At 44.3% G+C, this 23,496-nt stretch overlaps 2 protein-coding genes across 3 annotated transcripts; both read left to right on the top strand.

The window, feature by feature from the left end:
• Positions 1–1,508: 1,508 nt before the first annotated feature.
• elp6 (elongator acetyltransferase complex subunit 6) lies at positions 1,509–3,861 on the top strand. The gene is made up of 8 exons (XM_030782666.1): positions 1,509–1,587; positions 1,768–1,897; positions 2,136–2,214; positions 2,335–2,405; positions 2,490–2,614; positions 2,782–2,983; positions 3,238–3,399; positions 3,518–3,861. The coding sequence occupies exons 2-8, from the start codon at positions 1,844–1,846 to the stop codon at positions 3,638–3,640; spliced, it is 816 nt and encodes a 271-aa protein (XP_030638526.1). The 5' UTR covers positions 1,509–1,587; positions 1,768–1,843; the 3' UTR covers positions 3,641–3,861.
• Positions 3,862–4,855: 994 nt separating this feature from the next.
• scap (SREBF chaperone) lies at positions 4,856–21,672 on the top strand. Of its 2 annotated transcripts, XM_030781908.1 has the most exons (24): positions 4,856–4,917; positions 8,737–8,937; positions 10,873–10,993; positions 11,146–11,303; positions 11,495–11,703; positions 11,849–11,954; positions 12,136–12,308; positions 12,973–13,099; positions 13,787–13,899; positions 13,995–14,089; positions 14,214–14,312; positions 14,465–14,677; positions 14,797–15,161; positions 15,277–15,423; positions 16,637–16,838; positions 16,945–17,060; positions 17,424–17,559; positions 17,659–17,922; positions 18,069–18,154; positions 18,254–18,336; positions 19,831–19,997; positions 20,180–20,260; positions 20,355–20,561; positions 20,742–21,672. In XM_030781908.1, exons 2-24 carry the CDS (start codon positions 8,816–8,818, stop codon positions 20,985–20,987), a joined length of 3,636 nt encoding a protein of 1,211 aa, XP_030637768.1. In that variant the 5' UTR covers positions 4,856–4,917; positions 8,737–8,815; the 3' UTR covers positions 20,988–21,672. The 2 variants fall into 2 exon arrangements, with proteins under 2 accessions (XP_030637768.1, XP_030637767.1); XM_030781907.1 differs by having other exon boundaries at positions 17,424–17,922.
• The last annotated feature ends 1,824 nt before the right edge of the window (positions 21,673–23,496 follow it).

Genomic DNA, 23,496 nt, shown 5'->3' with positions numbered 1-23,496 from the left:
TTGTATCACTGCAATGTAAACAGTGATATGTATTTATTCAACTTTGGAACATTGCAAAAAGCGTGAGCACATTTACTGACAGACCGAACACAGGCAGTCATCACACGAAGACAACTGTGTGTGAGTGTATTTGTGTTCTACAGCCATCATCAGCTGTCATCATTAAACAGTGAGAAGAAAATCCTGTGTTTGTCTCCTATGTATTTGACCAACTGACCCCTGTTACACATGCTATGGTTAAAGCACTGCAATTATACCATGGTATTATCATAATACCCACTCAGAATCATAGACAGCACTGAGCTATTAAATCCTCTTCGACACCACTTGACAGAGAGCCAGTAGGTGATTTGTTATTTTTTATCGGGGGGGGGGGGGGGGGGGGACCCAATGGTCACTGACACTACTCTATAGAGTACTATAGATGGATGGAAGGTTAACAAGAGGGATGCATTATGGTCATTTTAGTAACAAGGGGGATGCCCCCCCCCCCCCACACACACACAGAGATCACCTACTGCAGAGAGCACAGGAATCCACTGACATCCTGGTTCTCCCCAAAGAACAGAGTGAAACTGACAATGTGTCTGTAAAGCACATTATACACTGACTAAACCCATATAAGGAACACATAGATGTGATCTCCATCATTTCTAGATGCCTTTTTACACTTAATGAAAGGCTATGTTCGGCAAGATCTTTGTTTTAGTTAAATGTCCACTTATGTCCCTTTTTTAACAGAGTGCTGCAATCTGATTTATTTGTGTCTCAGTGCAAATTAGGAGGATCAGCCGACCCCTGGAGGAGACCCCTTTGCTACTAGAAAGAGGCAATGTGTACAGGTATTTGTAGGATTTATTCTCTGCCTCCACCTCCTCTATTCAACATTGTTTATTGACTGCCATGATCTTGCAAAACTGGGGGGGGGGGGGGGGGGGGGGGGGTATATTTATGAGTATATTCGCCTTAAGAGTCTGATATTTTACACCACAGAGTCACGCAAATTTGACATTTTACACTTAAAGATTTCATAATACTACATGAGAGGGTGGGCATGACATCAGCTACTCTGAGAGAGAAAAATTACACATTAATTGTATTTGTTAGTTTCCCCTCTATGCGTTTAACGACAGACTTGTGTGAATTTAAGACAATAATATCTGTTCTCCACTTCATCTCTCTCTCTCTCTCTCTCTCTCTCACACACACACACACACACACACACACACACACACACATGCACGCACACACACTCACAATATCACGCACACACACACACGCACGCACGCACGCACGCACACACGCACACACACACACACACACACACACACTTTAAATCATTATATTTCATACCCGTATGATTAATAGTAATAACGCCCTTCTTGCATATTTACTGTTCCCAACAACGCGTTTTTTATTAATATTGTCCCTGTACGGCTACACTACAATACCATGCTTTCTGCGAAGTCAAAATATACATCATCTCCTTTCGCTACAAAGAGTTGTCCGAAGTATGGATGTGGTTGCTTATTAACTATGGAATAGAATTTCAGGTACAGGACAGGTTCATTTTCACGTAACAGACAGGTAAATATTTATTTTCTAATATTATTGTTACCGTCTGTAATACATGCAATTGTGAAATCACCGTCACTAACTACTTCATGTTCCAGCTCGTAACGTGTAGCTAGCGGCTGGCCCAAACTGTTTTCTTCTGTTAAACTATTTTACGACATGTAATCGTAAGGTTGCTTATACGTTGTCCAGTGTACTGCACGTAGCCGTGTGAGAAAGGACCGAGAAGCATCAGAACAGCCGTGTTGGGACTCATCAGGCAGAGGACATGTTCCCTGAACTCAACAGCATCCTTAACACCAGTCCGGACAATTTTAAAGGGGTAAATGAATCTAGAGTTGCATGTCTTATAGTAAAGGTTCTTTTTCGTAGCTGTTTGACTGTCAGAGGGTGCCACAGTTCTAGCTTATACAATAAGGCAACTGATCTGTTTTCGTCTGAACGTCGCCCAGTTTTAACCAATTATTATAGCTGCACCCACCTTCACCTGAGGTGTGATTACTGTTTTAGGTGGGAAAATCATTATTTCACAATAGATCTCGTAATGATCTTCACTACAGGGAGAATATATCCTGGTCTCTGACAAAAAGGCAGACGCTTCATTCCTCATTCATCATTTTCTTACCTTCTACTTACGTGGTGAGTTCAGGGCCAGCAGAACATTATTAATTAACAGTTGAGAGAAATTCCTTTTAGGCTTTTGGGACATCTTTTTAATACAAAGGTTGTTACAGGGGACTAACTTCTGTTCATTTTCAGCTGGCTGTAAAGTGTGTTTTCTGGGCCTTGTGCAGTCCTTCAGTCATTACAATGCTGTCAGTCAAAGACTGGTAAGTCTGATGGAGTTAGCAGCATCTTGTATCTGTTCTGTTGATATGTATTTATTTTGTCTGTCTTTGTGTCTTGATACACAGGGTGTCAGCCTCATACAGGCAAGGGAGAAGGGACAGTTGGTGTTCCTTGAAGGACTGAAGGACTCTCTCAGTGTCTTGGCACAGGAAAGCCCTAGTGATGAAAAGCATACATTAGATTATCTCAGGTACCTTTTTGATGTGGTTCACTGGCTGCTTTTCTGTCTCATTATATTTTTCAACTTGCATGTTTCCATGTAAATATGTAGCTACTTAGTTGTTTAATAATTTTAATGTAATATCTGAAGTACATTAAATGTGGCTACTAATATCTTCTCCTTCTTTCTCTGTGCAGGCCCCCTTGTGCTGACTTGCGGGGTCTTTTTGAGTTTGTACAGGCCTCTGTGAATCAGACTGGGAGCAGTGGTGGTGCTTTGTGGGGGCCCCCAGTGCTGGTCATAGATGACCTGAGTGTTCTACTCAGTCTGGGTGTCAGTGTTGGAGCAGCACTAGACTTCAGTCACTACTGCAAGACCACCATATGCTCTGAGCTCCAGGTTAGATGAATACATACGGCACATGTATGGTTACGTCTTTTTACATAAACCATAGAGAATGAGGTTTTGCAGAAATTTTACACATGAATAAGTTAGGTCCATATTTGCCGCTAATCATGACAAGGGCAAAGCAGAATGTGTATATAGATTAAATGCCTCTGTGTAAACTGTAAGTATATGGATGACCTGTTACACAAGCACACATACTCTTCTCAGTTATAACATTCATTCTGATGGATCTGTTCGGTATAAAGGGCAATATAGTGACTCTTGTGCGATGTGAAGAGGAAGAAGACGAGGATGAGATTGAAGATGACAGCTCAGACATGCTCTTGAGGGGACTTACCCATCAATGCAGCCTTGGTCTCCGGGTCGAGGGTCTTTCCACTGGTTACTGCAGGGACATACATGGACAGGTATTAAAAAAAATCATAAAAACAACAGGAGCTTGCAATTTGATCCTTTGAAGAGACATTCATCTCAGACAGAGATATTAAAAGCAGTGGAGCTAACCCAGTGTGTGTTGCGTTTCAGGTTGAGGTTTGGTGGCGTGAGAGGTGTGGAAGTGCACAGACCCAGAGAAAGGTCTTTCAGTATAAAGTTCATGACAAAGGAGCATCGTTCTTTGCCCGAGGAACCTCGAGTGCAGTACTCTGATCCGTTTGCAACCGAACAGCACCGCAGCTTCACTCAGGAAATATCTGTGTCAGTTAGTAAACATGGAACTCCGATCCCATACCATCTCTTAACACAACTCGTCACATTGTGGACTGTTTATATATAAGTTACACTGGGTTTACCCTGTGTTTTTATTGAAGTTCTTTGTTTTGCAAGGTGTATAAACTGAACTTGACAACCCCATACGGAGTAATATTTGATTGACTTAATAAAGAAACAAATTGGTGTGACCTAAATGCTGTGGTATTGGCTTGGAATTCAACCAATTGTGCTGGTACCATGTCACATGGATTAAACCATGAGCTGTGATGTGTAGATACATTAGAATTTTATTGTATGTAATTGTTTGATTTCAGTGACATTATGTGGTGTAGACAGAAAACCTCAGGGTTTCTGATAGAGTATTACTGCTGTAGTATAAATTGCCTATATTTTCTTACTGTTAAATAAGAATGTTAACCAGTCACCTCTGAATATCTGAACATTCCAAATTTGGAGGAAAAATAGAGGAGGTTACTAAGGATAGTATGGAATTGCAAAGAGGAAGAATCACATTGTAAGGCAACCAAAAAGGGAAAAGGAGCAGGAATAACATGAAAGTGAATAATTTTGCACTGTTGGGGCATTTCTTAAAGGATTTCACTGGTGCTCCTTACATGTTTGATCTTACTTGGTAACGTGAATTTCCAGTAAGAACTGACATTTTGCATTGCCTGTGAAGTAAGAAGGAGGTTCCATTTTAAACTGTAAGAGAATATTAGATTAATTTTATTCTGAATCTTCTTCAGGGGTTTAAGTTCTCTTGGTTCCCTTCATCATTCTCCACCATGTCTAAATCTGCGTTCTCGTAAATGCAGTCGGTCTGCTTCCGGCAGTAGACAAATTACAGGGGCAAGATCACTTAGTCGGAAGGATCCGCCATGTAAGAGACTTAACATTATGAAATTACCTTTCAAATGAAGATTTTGAAGGCGCAAGCGTTTATGGAGAATAGTCGCCTGCCAAATCAATTATGTCCAGCAGAGGTCGCGGCTGTATTACCTGATTCAGACGATGCCTGGGTGAGAGTTGCAAGTTGAAGGGTCAGGTTGGAAATTCACGCCGCTGCCTCCGTAGTTGTGACATGAAGCCGTCAACGTAGGGTCTTCAGTGAAGCCGAGGAGTTGGATATATAGGCTTCAAATCCACAAAACGGAGGTTGCTTTTTTAGAACACCTCAAACATAGTTACGAGAGAATCTCTTGCATCTAAGTCGGGTGAGTGTGTGATCGAGTGCTGTTTTAGTTCTGAATAAATTGTCTTATTGACAGTTCACTAATGAGCTGAGCAGCCACCATCAGGCCGCATAGCTCTGGTTGTTCCCGTTAAACTAGCCTGGTGGCTAGTTAGCTCAGTGCTTTAAAAGGTGTGCGTTAACGTAGGGTTATGTTCAATGAGTTTCCTATAATTAACTTATTATTTAGTGAGTTAAACTGACGTTGTGGTAGCTAGCTGTAAATTGTGCCAGAGTGTATTAGGTGAAATAGTGAACTGTCCGTGAGTTATGTAAAAGAAACTGTTTTGGTTATGTTTGTGTAGCATTTGTTAGTAGCTTGGAGTATAGTAATTTGAGAAGGAGCGGATACTAGGTTTATGTGGCCAGGTCAGCAAAGAAACCTTTTTGCTCACAAGAAATGTGGTGGTTAGCTACTTTAGCAAAGCTGGTTAACCGGTTGTCAAAGTGTACGATAGCATAGTTAGCTAGATAGCATGCCACCCTAAGAGAACTGCTGAAGAAGGTAAATAGCTGTCATGGAAAAGTCTGTTCTTAAAACACAGAGGCGAGAATGTGAGCCACTGGCTATCCGGTAATTTAGCTGGTTATTTGGTGTACTTAAAACCCTCTCGGTTCTCTAACGATGTCTGCCTCTTTTAAATACCCAACTAAGAAACTTGTTGCTGCAAGAGCTCCTGGTAGAAGTTGTCATTTAACGCTGATTTCGGAGCAGTTTTGCCTACCCAAGTCTCAGCTTTAATAATTTAAAGGGAAATTGAAAAACTGATGTCGGATCAATGCAAAAAGATAATTTTAATGAGTCTGTTGTAGAACCAATCCACGCTATGCCTGCTTTGCATTTTGGTTAGCTAACATGACGCCGTCTAAGTGTTAGCGCATTGTGGATTAGCGGGAAAAGATGTAGTGCTATGATGAATCTTTGTAACGTCAAAAAGGTGGCTAGATGATCTTTTCTGGTGAGATTTTACACAGTTTGCCTGTATCCGTCACCTCCAGTCAGAATTTATTCGGAAGTGCCTTTGAAGTACTTCAGGCGTTGTACTGTCAGCTAACAGAGGGTTAGCTAACTGCCTGTCTCATAAGCTCAATAACCAGATAACCTACTTGTACAAAATACATCGTAAGAGGGTCAAACTAAAAGAAAAGTGTTATAGAATGAGGAAAGCATGAAAGTTCTGAATCGGAGCTGCGTTTCACAGTGCAAACATGTGAGTGTTTAGGTTATTTCTTGCAACGTTCTAACATTACTACCCAAGCTGTTGATATTACCGTGTGATTGCATCACCGTCCCTGATATTGTCGGCAGTTGAATGCCGTCTCGCAAGTGCAGCGTGGTGCACTATACACGAAATCGTATTTTTATTCTTGTAACCGGAGACCTTGAACTTGTTGAAAGTGACTGAGTGTGCATTTGTCAGTCTGAGTTATCAGTCATCTGCGTATTGCACCTCCCCGAAGTCTGTAAGACCCCACAGTGTTTCTAAAACATAAACTCAACAAGTATTTGTTCAGTCGTCTTCAGTATGTAGTTGAATTATTTTTTACTGTCTCCAGGAAAGTAGTCTTTCTTTATGAGGTTGTGGTTACTAAGGTGAATTAATAGAGGACTCCGTTGTATTTGATCTGCAAGTGGTGTTTATTTGTTGCATAACATTTCAGTATGAGGACAGATTGCTTATTTCAGTGAACTCTCATTGTAGAGTTTACTCTGTGTTTGAATTTGTGTTTATTTTAACTTACGTATATGTCTACTTTGATGTCCTCCTTGTGTCTTTGTGCAGTGTTTGGTATGTGCAGATGATGTAAGCAGTGTGTGATGAAACTGATGTTCACAGAAACTGTTGATTTTAATTTTATAATATAAATTGCTTTTACTTTACACATTATATTTAGCAGTAATTTGATTATTGATTGACTCATTAAGTAACTTCAGTGTGATTTGCTTCCGTCTGGGCCTTTTTGCTATGTCATTGAGGGTAGATATTTCTCAACGTGACTGGCAAGGGCTGTAGACTTCACAGATATTTGATTCTGTGTCTCATCTCTGGGGTCTTATTGCTTTTCCTCCTAGATGACCTGCACTCCTCTCTAACTTCACAACTCTGACAAACATCTTTTACCCATGCACACCTTATACAGTGGCTGTATTTGTAAATGCATCGTTGTTCAAAAGCTGTTGTTTGCCCATTTCATTTGTTTGCTCAGTACTCTTTCATTGACTGTCATTTCAAATATTTTACTTGTGTCGTCGGTCCAGATTTGTGGCATTTGAACATGATGGAACGTCGAGCTGTATCTTTGATTTGTGAAGCGATGGCTCCGGCTCAAGCCAAGATTGATTGCTTGACTCAGTAGTTAGATCTGTGCAACAAAGACACATTGTTTTGTTTTGTTTGTTTTTTTTTTCCACTGAGTAATGAGAGGCTAGGTTATGATCCCTTCTATAAGCTGTTCCAGTTGCGTACGTGCGGAATCACGTGCTCGCTTATCGTTTTCAGGAGTGCTCTCCCACAGTCCCTCAGGAATTCAGGAACGCTATTTATCAATGACCACTTGCATACTACTGTTCTCTGGTGTTTGCATTGGTCTGAATGTGCAGACTCTGACCGGTCCATGTGTACAGTATGGGTGTTTTCTTCTAGGAAGGGAGGGAGAACAGGAAAGAGAGAAAGCGCAAAGTTGATCAAGACTCATTTGTGCCACTCTGATCGGCTTAATCTAGGATTAGCTCACTGACCGAAACAAACACCTGCCAGATCTGGCCTTCCTCTACCCTCATGTAACCCATGTGTGGTGAAGAGGGAGAGAGAGAGAGAGATACATTGTACTGAGTGAAGGTCTGCGTCTTACTGATTTGCTGGCAGGAAGAAAAGTGTTTAGGCTTTTGCTAGACAGGGTTTGTGCATATTCAAGAATAAAAAAAAAGAAAAAGAATGCTAGTCATTTTGGTGACTGTATTTTTGATCTCTTTCAATGAAAAGCCAGTACAAAGCATTTGAAGCTGGTAGGCTATGTTTCGAAGGTTTTGAAAATATTCATCCCACAATAAGTTGTATGTGATATGCGCTTCTGTATTGTTTTCCTTTGCTTTGCTTGTGGTCGGTTCTTTGCTTGTTTTTATTTGTTTGCGACGCTTTGTCGCTAAGCCCGTGTGCGTGTGTCTTGTTTATAGAGTGTTTATATATAGATGTGGGAGCGCTTGGCTCTCTGGAGGTAAATTCCATTGAGGAATGTTTCTTGGGTAGAACGGCGCAGTCGCAAGAGTGGCCATTGACAAAAGGAGCTCTATTTAAGCTAAGGACCGGCAGTAAACCTCCGTAAACCCTGCCCTCCTGGAAACATTTCATAGCCATAAGTGAAATCGCTGGCTGTCAGGTAGACATGGGAACAGTCTAGTCCATGGACTCTGTTATGGAGAATGCAGAGGTACGATGGATTGACTCCTCAGAGGGTTAGGTAGCCTGGTTCAAACACTTCTCATTTGACACCTTTGTGAATTGGACTTTATACTGACTAATGGTGATTGAGAGAGTGATTTAGAAAATCATAGGCGATACAGAGGAGGATGTTTTTTTACTGAGAGAGTTTGTTTGTGTCTGTGTTTGCTACTTTACATATGTTGCTTTGTAGCTGTCTCCTTTTGAAGTCTTTTTTTTTATCCTTCTCGCTTTGAAGTGAAGTGTAATACAGAGTCTTAGTCTCTCATGTTTGATCCATTTATTTATTTATTTATTTGTGTATTGCCCACACTTTGTGCCTGAATGCAGAGTTATGATTTCACGACCGTTTGCCCTCTCAGATCCCTGGATGCCCCCCGGTGCCACCACCCCAGCCGCAAGGCGAACTCCAATGGCAGCCAGCTGACCCCTCCTCACAGGATGACGGTGAGAGAGCGGCTTCGGCAGAACATCTCGGCCGCCTTCTACCAGCACGGCCTGCTGTGCGCCTCCTACCCGGTCCCCATCATCCTCTTCACCTCAGCCAGCATCCTGACCTGCTGGTGAGTGTCTCCCTTTCTCTGTTTCACCTCCTCTGCATACGCTTGGTTCCGTTTAAGGCTAACGCGCATTGGATCGCTATAGGGTGAGCGTGTCTTGAGTGCCTTTCCTCTCGTGTTAAACCGTGACTTTAACGTAGACGTTGACGGAAGAGGGAGAAGGAGAGAAAGAATGACGGAGGTTAGAAACAAATCTGTAACTGTGCTGTGACGTCCTGACACGACTGGATCAGACCGTCGTCGTGAAGCTCAGGACAAGCGCGCCTCTATCAAATCGGCCGAAACAATAGCAAAATTTAAGAGGGCTCTGTTCGCGAGGGGGAGAAAGCGCTTTCACCCTGCCAGAGGGAGCCCGATTCTTTCTTGTCCCTGTCAGCAAAAAGTGAATTAAAATCCTGGAGCACAGTTAAAAGACAAATCCAAGTAGAAAAGAAGGAGTGTGAGAAAGCAGACCCCAGAGAAAAGCCCAGTGTCTTTGCTCTGGCCTGGAGGAAGGCCTCTGTGGAGGAACAGAACAAGGCTTTGTGAAGGTACAGTGACCTTAGTCAAATCTAAGGGGACACTTTAGTCATTTAGATTCCGTAGAGCGAAAAACTCCCTATTCAACCTTGTGCCAACACCAAGAATTACTCAGAGAAACTGAAAATATGGTCTATGTCTTTTTCTGTATCAGTCTTCCACTGCTTCATCAATAGGCTACATTTTGCAGAAGTTGTCAGAGAGGATCATTTCCGCCTTGTGAACTGATCTAGTATTACGAATAGCGTAAAAGCGCTTGTGAATTTCTGACGGGGAGGTAATCTTGTTACGACGACTACAGACCCGATCACGCGCTTTCATCTGTTCTCTAACAGGGTTATGTTGTCCCCCCCCCCCCCCCCCCCCCCCCCCCCCCCCCCCCCCCCCTTCTTCTTTAACTGTAGGCATAGCTGGGTGGTTCACATTTTTGAAATACAATAGGCAGATGAGCCCTTTGTTAAGTCAGGGTCCAGGAGAGGGAAGGCCGACCATCTGCAGTTCAGCTCTGTGTGTGTTCGAGACACCCGACTGTCAAGCAAACAAAAACCCAGCAACTCTCTGAAGCAGTTGTGTTTTTTTTTCCTTTTCTAACGAAGCATCAGCCTGTTAGAGGTCCAGTTATCAGAGTTCTGTTCTCGCCGTGGGCTCAGGGGTGGATTGTCGTTAGTCGGTAAACCGAGTCTTCTTCTGCAAAAAAGAGACACTTCAGCGTTTTTACACGCAACTGCAAACTTCCTACTCCTTATCTTAAGTACAATCTGAACGATGTGGATGCAGTTTTATAATAACACATAACACATTATAATAACAAACCCCATCAGGGTTTTTTTTTTTTTTGTATGTAAGTTTATCTTCAAGCTTATAGGATTCATCTGTTCTTTTAGATTCACGCTACCTTAATCTTTTGTCCAAAGCTTAGCTCTCACAATTTATGTGCAGAGAGGACAGTGCTGGCGCGATATTGCTGTCTCCTATAGTATATTTATAGATTACTGCATTACAGTGGTTTTTGCATATGCAAAATGACATGATATGACTGCCTGTCTCTTAAAACAGTGTGGTAAATTTGTCAGCGGGGCACAGGAAGATCAGTAGAGATGTACGAGGTGGTCATCAGAGGACTGACTTTAATCAGCTCCTTTCATCTTAGCAGAACGTACTAGACACTGCCTGTTAATGTTTAACCTGTAAAAACCATGCGTGGTCCTTCTGACCTTTCTCTTTTGTTGTTTTCATGTATTACTCCGTCTGCAGACACACAGTCACGGTAAAGGCAGATGATAAAGTCTACTCATTGATGTAAGAGTCACGTGATGAGGAGGGAGACAGAGCATGTACCTCTGATAGAATGGTATATGATGATATGACTTTATTGGTCTGTACTGAATCATTCGCTGACCTCTCTTTCACCTCTGACAGTTACCCTCTGCTGAAGCTGCCTCTCCCTGGAACCGGTCCTGTGGAGTTTACCACGAGTGTTCGGGACTACTCCATCCCGTCCCATGAGCCTCAGGGGGACCTCGGTGAACGCCCGGAATGGGTAAGGTGGCTCTATACACACACACACTGAAGAGAATCACTCACTCACACACACATACACACTCAAAAACTGTCCCTTTGTACTACAGTACACCAAAATGTACAGTTTGCACTCAGTAATATACTCTCCACTCTAACACCTTCACTTGGCAGTACCGAGGGCCTCCGGTGGCCTACATCCAGCAGGTACTGGTAAAGGCAGCTGTCTCCCCCTGGGACAACACCCTCGTCCCTGTAGATGCATTCCGTTCTCCTCTGGGTAGAGTCTTCAACCTTCTGGAAGAGATCCGCAACCACGTTTACACAGACAGGTACCCTATCTGCTCCAGGGTGGTAGAAAACGTGCCTTCTGATAAAGTTTCATGTCTTACTGTTATTGCTTTGTTCTCTTATAGTCTCCATCTTTTGACCTTTTATTAATGTCATGCATTTTTCTTCTTTTTCTTTCACACTTGTTTTCTATCACCTTTTCACACTTTTACACATATAATTCTGGTGTCAGAAGCTTGGAGGCACTCTGCCTACAGGTGACAGACCTGTTGCCAGGGTTACGACGCATGCAGGCGGTACTTCCTGAGCACGGCTGCCTGCTGATTTCTCCAGGCAACTATTGGCAGAATCGGCGGGATTTGTTTGACTCTGATCCAGACCTCCTGAAAACCATCCAACAGCACGAACCCAAAGGCCTCCACACTTCAGCCACATTAAGAGGTGCGACAGGCAGATGCAGAAACACAGAAAAGTCCTAGAGCATTTATTCATTTTGCTGAGGGACGTCTTGTTATGTGTTTATTTTTATCTATGATGTCTTCATTTATATGCTGTGATAACTGTATGTGTATCCATGTCTTTTTAGACCTGCTCTTTGGTGTCCCGGGAAAACACACAGGAGTGAGTTTGTACAACAGGAAGCGAGTGGTCACCTACACGATCACCATCGCACTCAGCGGCTATGACGCCAGGTCAGCCAGTGTTCCTCGTGTTGTAGAAACTCTGTTTTTTTTTTTGTGCCGTATGTCTGCATGTCAGTGTATTTTTAAGGAGAGAGTGCAAAGATGATTTTTTTTTTTTTTTTTGTATAAGACAGTTCTGCTATTCTGTTGAAGTGAGGTAAGTGTGTGTTGGTTCGTTGTGCTCCTGCAGGTTCCTGGGCAGCCTACGGACTCGACTAAAGCAGCTTCACCCCTCAGTGAACTGCAGCCTGCGGGAAGACCACATGGTCCATGTCCACTTCAAAGAAGAGATTGGCATCGCCGAGCTCATTCCATTGGTCACCACCTACATCATCCTGTTCGCCTACATCTACTTCTCCACCCGTACGGAAACCCCGCCCCCCCCTTCTCTCTCTTTTGTTTCCCATTCCCTCTCCCATGCATGCCTGCTGTTTTAGCTAGCCACATGTCCACTCCTATGAACCTGTGAATGAATTCTCTCTCTCGCTCTCTCTCTCTCTTTCTCTGTCTCTTTCTCTTCTCTCCGTGCCTGATAGTGAGGTAATGCCATTATGTTTCCACTTCAGTTGCCACCTCTCTGTGTTAGTGTTATGACATGGTTTGTGTTAAGGGTGGCACTGATGCCAAATACCCTCAAGACAAGGGCAGTGGCTGGCAGCAGAAAGCACTCGGATTAGAGAGGCTGCTCAGGGTACGACTGAGCTGACGCCAAGGCTGTTCTAGTCTGGCCATAGGATTATCCCCAGAACAGTACATTCGGCCAGAAGAATTCACGCTGATAAGACTCACCTTTGTGTGGCATACTCTGACTACAGAACATTGAACGGACTTGTTCAGGCTTCCATACGTGTTCCTATAATTTGTTTTGCTTCATAGTTCTCGGAATTTGTTATTCCAAAGGAACAACCGTGACTACCCTAAAGCATTTGTGTGATTCAACTACTTGTACTGTGTTTTCTTCGCCAAAATATTATGATCGTTCAGTCTCTCCTCCTCTCTGTCCTTTCTTTTTTTTTTGATCTTGCAGGAAAGATTGACATGGTGAAATCTAAATGGGGTTTGGCCTTGGCTGCTGTGGTAACGGTTCTCAGCTCTCTTCTAATGTCTGTAGGGCTTTGCACACTCTTTGGCCTGACGCCCACACTCAATGGAGGGTAAGAACTCTTGATTTCTTAACCAAAGCACACACTCACAATGCACAAACTTTTCAGACTGTTTTCCCAAACTAATATTTTCTATGTGGGGTCAGACAGAGGGCATCAGTATCAGTGTGGACTCATGTAATGTTTGATTTGAGAAACAGGTTGATGAGTAACTCGACTTGATGATGTCACTAGCTGATAAGTCTGGTCCTGGAGAGGGTTGAGGGGGATTCCCCTTGTGCTGTGGGTCTGAGTAGGCGGGGCTTAAAAAAACCCTTGGCCCAATCAGATTGTGAAGTGTAGAGTACAGATGCAGTGGGGTGACCTCACACCATCTACCTACTCTGTTCTTGGCTGAGGCGCTGATGTGTCACGTGGGGTTACAACAGTCAGCATGCTCCCACCTACATAAGACGTGCTTTGAAAGTGATTATCTTGTATACCACAACCCCAGTAAAACTGTGTTGTCACTTTTTTGTAATCAACTATTTGACAATGACCCAGTTCAGTCCCTCATTTGACTTTAACCCACTAACCTTGTGCCCTGGAACATCTCATGTTTAATTTGATAGCCTTTTCCTGCTGCTTTATCTAGCTGATATATATCTGTCGTTTATGAAATAATATGATTCTTTTCTTCCTTAATGACTTTGTTTGTTTGGAATGACCTTTTATATATTCTGTTCTGTTGCCATGCAGAGAGATCTTTCCCTACCTAGTGGTGGTAATTGGCTTAGAGAATGTGCTGGTCCTCACCAAGTCTGTGGTCTCCACACCCGTCGACCTGGAGGTGAAGCTGCGTATTGCCCAGGGTATAAACATTAGACTGGTCTCTATGCACTCATCTGCTTACTTTTCTGCTCTTTCTGGCCGGGTGTAAACTGTTGGTCTCTCTCTCTCTCTGTAGGCCTTAGCAGTGAGAGCTGGTCTATCATGAAGAACATGGCTACTGAGCTTGTTATCATTTTAATCGGATACTTCACCTTAGTTCCTGCCATCCAGGTACCTATAAACTTTCAGATACAGTAGTGAATGACTCAGTGTGTAATAACACCTGTTATCAAGATCTGTGCCAAAGTCATACCCTACTTGTGTATGTGTTTGTGTGTATGTGTGTGTGTTTCAGGAGTTCTGTCTGTTTGCTGTGGTGGGCCTTGTGTCAGACTTCTTCCTCCAGATGTTCTTCTTCACTACAGTGCTCTCAATCGACATTCGCCGGATGGAGGTGAGTAACAGGCGAAGACCACTTGCAAAAATTCGTTTCTTAGTTTAGTTTTTACTTTACTGTGTTATACGGCAGTTTCATACCAACCCTTTGAACCCCCCCCCTCCCCCTCACAAACACACACACACGCATGCACACATTCACACACACAGCTGGCCGATCTGAACAGACGTCTTCCAGCCGAAGCAGGCATGCCGCCACCGAAGCCGGGCCCTCTGCGTCCGAGGGAAACTCCTCCACCTCCTCGGCCCTCTCCCCACACCATCACCCTCCAGGCCCCGGCGTTCCGTAACCTGCGCTTGCCGAAGAGACTCAGGGTGGTGTATTTTTTAGCCCGGACTCGCTTGGCTCAGCGCATCATCATGGTAAGAACGCACACACACACATCTAGTTTACCGCCATGTATGTAACTCTTCATTCATATTTCTTCGTCTTTGCTGAATGGATGTAATGAATGTTCATATATGTGTGTTTTTACTCGCAGGCAGGAACGGTGATCTGGATTGGAATCCTTGTCTATACGGACCCTGCCGGTTTAAGAACTTACCTGGCTGCCCAGGTGTCAGAACAGAGCCCTTTGGGAGATGCGGGGCTTCCTCCTCACCTGGGCGTGGCTCCCGTATTTCCTGGTGGTGATCCGACCAGCACGCTGAGCGTCCTCCCTGCTCCTGAACCCACCCCCTTACCCGAAAATCAGTCTCAGGGTTACGGGGCTCCACGGCCGGGCTTGGCCACCACCGCGGGCCCACAGATCAGCTGGGGACCAGAGGACGAGGAGGGCTGGAGACAGCTATCCTTCCGCCACTGGCCGTCTCTCTTCAGCTACTACAACATCACCTTGGCAAAGAGGTCAGTCGCTCAGCAACGACGTGTTCACCAATATCTGATGCACTCGTGTTAGACTCTCAGTCTAGCGGTGTGCTGAATGTTGTGACAGTGACAGACTGACCTCTCACATCCACAGGTATATCAGCATTTTGCCTGTAATCCCAGTCAGTCTTCACCTGAGCCCACAAGAGGCCATCGAAACACGTCACCCACAGGACCCGCGCCACCCGCCACCCCCCAGCCCCAAGACCACCGACCTGCAGACGGACCTCACTCTTTATAAGTGGGTCCTTTCTCTCACCTTCAACACACACAGTCACAACACACTTGACTTCACCTGCACATTGAATCGCCCTTAAGCGAATGTTATTTAACCGTTACACTAGTATAGAAATTAATGCCTCAAGAAAAAAACAAACAAACAAATAAAACCACACACTCAAACTGAATGAGTCGTTTCGTGGAATGACTGCTTCCCGTGCTGAGAATTTGACTGAATTCATGGAACGTTTGTGGAACCTTGGTGTGTTTCTGAGTGATGCAATGTGTACATAAATCCCACATGCGCTTCTGAGTCACTCTGGGAATGGCTCTGCCTGACACACCGAAACAAAGAACCTGCTTTGTCATTCTAACCCTCATACTCTAGGTATTTATGAAACAGAGATAATGAAAAATTGAGCAACGTAGAGAGGAATAGCTCTTCAGTTCTTCCATCCACTCTTGGTGTAATCACATACTCCCACTGGGACTCTGCCCAGATTTGAAGTCGAGTTGTTTGTTTCATCATGAAATGTCTCAAGTGCTCCTTTGCAGTACTGCAGTTTATTAGTCTCACAACGGGGACATTTGACTTTGCATTTTAAGCCGTCTGAGAGAGCAGTGAATGCACACACACACACACACACACACACACACACACACTGGAGCAGTGGGGAGCCGCAGCACCCGGGGAGCATTTGGGGGTTAAGTGCCTTGCTCAAGGTCACTTCAGCCGTATTGAGGGAGGGGAAAGCACTGTTCAGTTAACAAAAAGAAAATGTAGGCACCAATATATATGTGTGTTTAGTAAAAATTACAGTGGGTTTTGTGGGCCATTGTATGTGAGAATGGAAGATTGTATGTCATATGAATTTTCACTTGAGTAACCACCTTTGGACAGTATCAGTTTAAGCACGTACTATCTTTGGGTCACCATAACTTTCAGTGGATGGACTGGTCTTTCAAAAATAACCTGTTTCACTGGTGTAACAAGTATCACATTATGGAACCTAGCAACTACAGTTCCTCATGCTCACTGCTAGAGGGCGATAATGCAGAAATTTGCATTGTGAACATTGTCAGTACAGAGACAGCATTCTAATGACCAAGTTGATTATTCACACAAATCCATTTAGTAAAAACTTAATTACTTTATTATGTCTTAATGAAGATAACACAAACACTTTTTGACTCTCTCTCTCTCTCTCTCTCTCTCTCTCTTTCTTTCTCTCTAGGGTTGCTGCCCTGGGCTTAGCTGCAGGAGTTCTCCTTGTGCTTCTGCTCTTTTGTCTATACAGAGTACTCTGCCCCCGTAACTATGGACAGAATGGAGTGCAGCACGGACGCCGTCGCCGTGGAGACCTGCCCTGTGATGACTATGGCTATTCCCCCCCTGTCAGTGAGATCTCTCCTCTGCTGCTACGCGGACACAGCATGGTAGGGCAGCCTTACACAAGGTCATATATGGTATAAGCATGAAATGATTCAAACTGGACCATCAGGGTGGATGAAATGTATGATTTTGTTTTTCCTCTATCATCAGGACATTGAGTGTCTTGCAAGCGACGGCATGCTGTTGGCCAGCTGCTGTTTAGCTGGTCAGATTCGTGTGTGGGATGCCCAGACGGGAGACTGTCTCACTGTCATACCAAACCATGGGTAAGAAACACGCAGAAGCTCAAAGAGCTGGTGTATGTGGTTTCATAGTGTGATTTTGAGTGGTCTTTTGAATGACATCTTATTCAGATATGATATCACACCTTTGAACTGTGTAAAGCGTGTTCTTGAACCTTTTTGATCTCAGAAGTTGCTCAGAGTGCAGTGCTTTTGTACAGTTAACTTTGAAAGCCACTTTTGATTTTAGTCATTATCCGGTTATCCGGATGAGCACGCGTGCTCCCGGGCACTCTGTCATGTCACGCCACGATCTGAAATGATGAAGACGTTTTCTGAAATGAAACAGCAGTAACTGAATTGTGTCACTCAGTACCTGACCTCTGTACCTCTCTTTTGTCTGTCCAGTTTGCGCAGGAGCAGTAGCAGCAGTGGATGGGAGCATCGTGACGGTTGGGATCTTGCGGGAGTGTGTGATGCAGACTACTTGCTTGGATCTGATGGCCAGGATGCCGGGTTGGGCGCGGGCATGGCAGATGGCGAGGTATACCCGCTGAGAAGGAGAGCCACACCCACCCGCCCCACTCTGTTTGGGGATCAGCCTGACCTCACGCCCCTCATTGACACTAATTTTGGTGAACAGCCTCCTTCCCAGACGCAGCCCGGCTCTGGCTTTGATTTCGGGGGGCTCGTGGAGAAGGCGTACCAGGAGCATGAGGCCTCCCCACCACTTCCCTTCCCTCCCTCACCACCAGCGTCCCAGCAAAGGCGCCGCAGCCTGGGCGACCAGCCCGTCCTGCCCCCCGAAAGGCCCTTGCCTGGTCCCTCTGACTGGGACAGCTCAGTGTGGGCCATGGAGCTGAGGGGCAACCTGATCGCCGCGGGCAGAAGCAGCGGCAAACTGGAGGTGAGAAATGCTGTGAAGGAAAAAAAAAAAAAAAAGTGCAACAACAAATATATGGATAACAGAGGAACCTGAAGGAAAGGAAGAGATTAAGAGTTTTCTCTCTCTCTCTCTCTCTGTGCGTGTGTGTGCGCGTGTGTGTATTATAGTTATGGGATGCAGTGGAAGGCTCTTTGCGATGCAGTAATGAAGATGGATCCTCAGGCATTACAGCTCTGGCTTTCCTCAACAACAGGTGACATTTACAGACCGCCTCAAACCATACACAAAATCCAGTCTAAAGAGGCACAGCAAACACAGTGGCTCTGTCTGACAATCGTCTTCTGTTCTGCAGGATTGTTGCAGCTCGTTTGAACGGCTCCCTGGATTTCTTCACAGTGGACATCAATAAGCCTCTCGGTCTGCTGCAGTACCGTGGTGAGTGTAACAGACTGTGACCACAGTCTGTTCCTTTTTCTTTTGTAAACAACTTTTTATTAGCAAACACAGCGAGCGACCCAGGGAATGAAACCACTCATCAAAGACAAAGATACTGTCAGTGTACAGGTTCAGGTTAAAGGAAAATGTACAAAGAATATCCGTAAATACATGTTGCAAATATGCACGTACATACTGCACAAGAAAAAAATGTAGTCAAAATATGGAGGTAGTAATAATGCTATCAGAAAGGATTATAAAAATGTTCGCATAAGACTAATAAGACATCCAAGCATCAATAGCTTTAGACTTTGCTCCATGTAATCTTGCATGTGACCTCTCCTGAGTCGTAATAGAGATCATATTAGGAGTCCATATATTAAATGAAGGTGAAGCAGTTGTAAACCACAACTGCAGTATAACTTTTTTTGCTGCTGTAAGGAGTAGTGTGTGCTGAGAGACCGGGAGCTGCAGGAGAGAGTCGTCCTTAAGGAGAAAAAGGGAAGGTGAAGCCACGGTGTCAGTGTCCAGAGCATCTGATAACAGTGTAGACCACAGTACGCCAGAATCTTGAGATAGTGGGGCACTCCCAAAACATATGGGGCATTGTGCCTGCCGCCCCAGTGTTGCATGTATGACAGTTAGGATCGCTGGCACGTTTCATTTGGGACCGTTTGAAGGGAGTTGTATAAGCCATTTGAATAACCTTGAAATGGATCAGCTGGTGACTGAGGTTCCTTGATGAGAAAAGGTGTATATATAGAGGTATATTGCCTCATACTCTCTCCCATGCAGGCTCCATACTCAACTTCAGCTCTCTTTCCCATACTGCAAATACAGGAACTTTTCAAAGGCACCTGGAAAAATACATTTCTTGTAAATGTATGATCCCACCCTCCCACCCACTGACAGATAACTTACTAAGGCATGAGTAGCTAAAGGAGCACCCAAAGGAATGTTACATGTCTGCAGTATGGAGCAAATTTATAAATAAAGGAAGAATGTTTGGCTAGGGAGAGAGAAGGCAGATTTAATGTCTTGGAATCAGCGCATGCCATTAGCATCAAATATATCACCCAGAGTATATATACTCTTGGAGGACCAAATGGAGTTTTGTAGTGGTTGGCCATTGGACATAATGGCAGTGTATCTGTGTTGAAACTGCCTTAGAACATGGAGTGATTAATGATACAGTTTTGTTTCGCTAACGAGGTCTGGCATTTCTCAGCACAGAACGGGAGATGGTATAGTCGTTGTGGTTTGACTGCGGATGCCTCAATAGCCACAGTCCATTCCTACCACAGGACACTCAAACCAACCAACTTTATATGTTCTGTGCTAGAAATGGGCTCTGTCTACATTCAGCCCCTTGTTCTATATGAGAGATCAGATGTGTCTGCAGTTGTGAGCGCCGCTGTTTTAAATTAGCAGACCTTAGTTTGGTGTTTTTTGTTTTTTTTTTAACTCACTATCTCACGTGATACTGTGTTGCAGGCCCTCCTGGCAGGGGAAGTTTGCCTCCCTCCCCCTGCTACAGCAGCGAGGATGTGATCAGCTGCCAGCTGACACGCTCTGTACAGTGTGCCCATCAGAAACCCATCACTGTGCTCAAAGCAGCAGCAGGCAGAGTGGTCACAGGCAGCCAAGACCACACTGTCAGAGTAAGAGCCGCATAGCCATAAACATCATTCACTCTCCTTCCTGCACTTCACAGTTTCCAGGCAGCCACACTAATCACGCATTTTACACGTCACATATTTAGGATCACGCTCTTTAACACACACACACGCAGTCAGAGCCACCAGCTGAGATGCCTCTTTTTCTCTCTCTCTCTGTGTCACAGGTGTATCGTCTGGAAGACTCGTGCTGTCTCTTCACATTACAGGGTCACTCAGGAGGCATCACTGCCATTTACATAGACCAGGTCTGTCTAATGGCACTATGTCACTACCCTCTGTTACAGTGCAGTGCTGATGGACTGAGATATGCTCAGGTGTGGCTTCTCTGATGTGTTATAGACCATGGTTCTGGCCAGCGGGGGGCAGGACGGGGCGATCTGTCTGTGGGACGTGCTGACAGGAAGCCGGGTCAGCCACGTATACGGTCACCGTGGTGATGTCACCTCGCTAGTTTGCACCACTTCCTGTGTCATCAGCAGCGGGTTGGATGACCTCATTTGCATCTGGGACCGGTGCACAGGAATTAAACTCTACTCCATACAGCAGGTCAGTACATGGGATGCGTGTTTTCTTGCATATTAGTACTTCAGACTTGAATATAGAAAGTGATATAAGATGTCGCTCGTGCTGATTTGTTATAAATCTCTCCCTCTCACTCTCTTGCTCTCTCTCTCCCTCTCTTTTATTCTCTCTCTCTCTCTCTCTCTCTATGTCTCTCGCTCTCAGGAGGTGGGCTGCGGGGCGAGTCTGGGTGTGATTTCTGAGAGTTTACTGGTGACGGGGGGTCAGGGCTGTGTGTCTTTCTGGGATTTGAACTTTGGGGACCTGCTTCAGACTGTATACCTGGGCCAGAACAGCGAGGGCCAGGGTGTGCGACAGCTCCTGGTGCTAGACAACGCCGCCATCGTGTGTGACTTTGGTAGCGAACTCAGCCTGGTCTATGTGCCCTCTGTGCTGGAGAAGCTGGACTGAGCCCGCCAGCGGCCCACAGACTCTCGTCTCTCTCTCTCTCCCAGGGAACGGCACGGCATGGCCAGCTCGGATGCACTGAAGCTCTTCTGTCTTTCCCTGACCTGTGATGTCACAGGTTAACCTTTTCTTACAGATGTGACTGGCTGCTTCTCTCTTCTTTTTTTTTTTTTTTTTTTTCTTTCTTTTTTGCCGGTCCTTTCCCTCCCGATGCTGCATTGTTTCATCGAACGGGGGGGGAATAGGCCTTGTATCTGTAGTGCTGAATATTCCTGTTTGGACAGATGGGAGTCGGAGCACAGACTTGAGTAACATGTCTACAGAGTAGCTGTCTGTGGGCAAGATGGCTGCCTCTGTGCTCTTATTCATGTGGGGGTTTTTTTTGTTTTTTTGTTTTGTTTTTTTTTTTACAGGCCTTTTTGGACCTTCATTCAGAACATTTTATATTTTTGGTAGAATATATAACTGAGCAGAATGTTTAGACTTTTCTTTTTCTGTTTGGAGAGTCTCATGATTGTGGATTCAAATCTGCTGACGGGGACTTCTAGCCTATCTGGCCTGCCTTTCCATTTAAATGCCAATAGCAAGCCAGAGAGGCTAAGGAGGTTTGGCCCCAGTATAGCAGTTGCTAGCACCAGTTTGAATGTGATGGGGAGGAGTGTGTTGTGTCTGTGTGTGGGAAGGGTGGTTAAGGGGGTATGGGTGGAAAAATGAAAAGTAGAGAGTTGTTTGGGGGGGGGGTAATTTTGATGAAAAAACAAAACAAAACAGAAAATACTGCTGACAATAATATTAAAATGTGTTTTGAGTCTGAGTGTGTGAATGAGAGTGTGTGTGTGAGAAGAATGCTGTAATCATTGGAGCCTCCCGGGGACGGGCTATTTTATAATGTTTGAATCTTATTTATTAGAGAGAAATTCTGAATAGCATAATTTGTATGGAAATGCTAAACTTGGCTCTTAAATGATAATTTCACGTGGAGACGTTGTCATAAATTTTAATATAAAAAGTAAGCTTTTACTAAAGGAAACATTAACAACATGATAAGGTCAGATTTGTGTGTGTGTGTGTGTTTGTTTAGTGTTATTTTTGTTTGTTTTTCCTTCCTTGGAAAGGAAATTCGACAGAGGTGAGAGACTCACTCCCAATAAGTAACATCTCTTTCATTGTGGCTCATTGTTCATGGGGGAGGTGTTAGGGAGAGAGAGCGGGTGGGGGGGGGGGGGGGGGGGGGGGGGGTTTCAGGGTAACTCGGACGCACACACAGCCCTATGTAATGACCATTTTTCCTTTAGTGCTCCAACCCACACCCTCCCCAGTTCAGTCGATGTGCTCTGGAGGCTCTTTGGGACAGACTAGAATGTGATTGTGGACTGTGGTGGATACATTTCTATCATATAGAATTAAGTCTTTCTTTTTCTGTCTGTGGATTTTTTTTTTTATTATTATTTATATTTAGAAAGTCTTGGTAAGAACAGATTACAGCTTTTCACATCGCAGTAGCAGTACTGCCGTGTTGTCCTGAGTTTCGGTAGGCCGGTCGTGCCTGCTGAAACAGACCGTAATAGAGAGGCATGTGCGACCCACACAGATCCACAGTGAAGACTGATCATTTAAGCCCCGTCTCTTCTTAGCCTGGACTCAGAGTGGCTACAGAGTGCATTATTTCATATAAAGTCATGGCTGGTTTAAGGTGTTCATATTTGTCATTTCACCAGTTTTTCCATTTCAAATGAATATACAATGTTTTCCCTCAGTCACAGATCCAACAGTCTCTGTTGTTTATGTGGAGTCATCTGGCCCCATGCTGTATACACCAACGCTCTACATATCGCGTCTCTAAACGACTGCCCTCAGATCTGTCCTGATCTCACACGCAAACAGTTTATTTGGCTGTCTTTCTACAGACAACTGTGGATTTGTTAGATGTCATGGGGGTTTGTAATGCTGAAGTAGTAACCACACCCACCTGCCAAAAGCCTCCTGAGCACAGCAACACTGGGAGAATGTACTACTGCTGCCAGGCCTGGAGATACACATTACACACATCTCTTCCACACACACACACACACACACACACACACACGTATGCTTCACAAGATGACAGGAGTAAAAGATGATATGCATATGGCATATGCAAATATTTTAACACTAAAATTGTCTATGGACAGATACTGGTATTCCTTATATTACCACCATCAGTTAGTACTCAGCATCGTTCAAGCACCTTTAGAGATGCAGTGGGATATTCGGAGGACTGGTTTTGATGGATTATACATTACTCACACTGTAATGAGTAGAAACGCACACGGCAAATGGAAATGATTAACTTATTTGCTTTGCTTTACGGATGTAAATAGTAGACAAGAAAAGCTTTTGAATTTCATGGAGAAGCTGTTGAAGAAATGGATTATTAGGCAAAATATATTTGTGTTGTTTTCTTAGCTTTAGTTGTCCAACCCATAGTTGTTTTTGGTTTATAAAATGTGAATTGAATTTTTGTTTTTTTTTT

This window comes from Chanos chanos, chromosome 8 (assembly GCF_902362185.1).
Source record: "Chanos chanos chromosome 8, fChaCha1.1, whole genome shotgun sequence".
Classification (NCBI taxonomy): domain Eukaryota; kingdom Metazoa; phylum Chordata; class Actinopteri; order Gonorynchiformes; family Chanidae; genus Chanos; species Chanos chanos.
This window is presented reverse-complemented; position numbering and strand designations above follow the sequence as displayed.

Bases quoted from the DNA above. Each gene is read 5' to 3' on its own strand.
- elp6 (XM_030782666.1), top strand. From the start codon at position 1,844: ATGTTCCCTGAACTCAACAGCATCCTTAACACCAGTCCGGACAATTTT. The intron at 2,406-2,489 runs GTAAGTCTGATG...CTTGATACACAG, and splicing joins ATGCTGTCAGTCAAAGACTG to GGTGTCAGCCTCATACAGGC. The intron at 3,400-3,517 runs GTATTAAAAAAA...GTTGCGTTTCAG, and splicing joins GCAGGGACATACATGGACAG to GTTGAGGTTTGGTGGCGTGA.
- scap (XM_030781907.1), top strand. From the start codon at position 8,816: ATGACGGTGAGAGAGCGGCTTCGGCAGAACATCTCGGCCGCCTTCTAC. The intron at 15,162-15,276 runs GTCAGTCGCTCA...TCACATCCACAG, and splicing joins AACATCACCTTGGCAAAGAG to GTATATCAGCATTTTGCCTG. The intron at 20,261-20,354 runs GTCTGTCTAATG...GATGTGTTATAG, and splicing joins CTGCCATTTACATAGACCAG to ACCATGGTTCTGGCCAGCGG.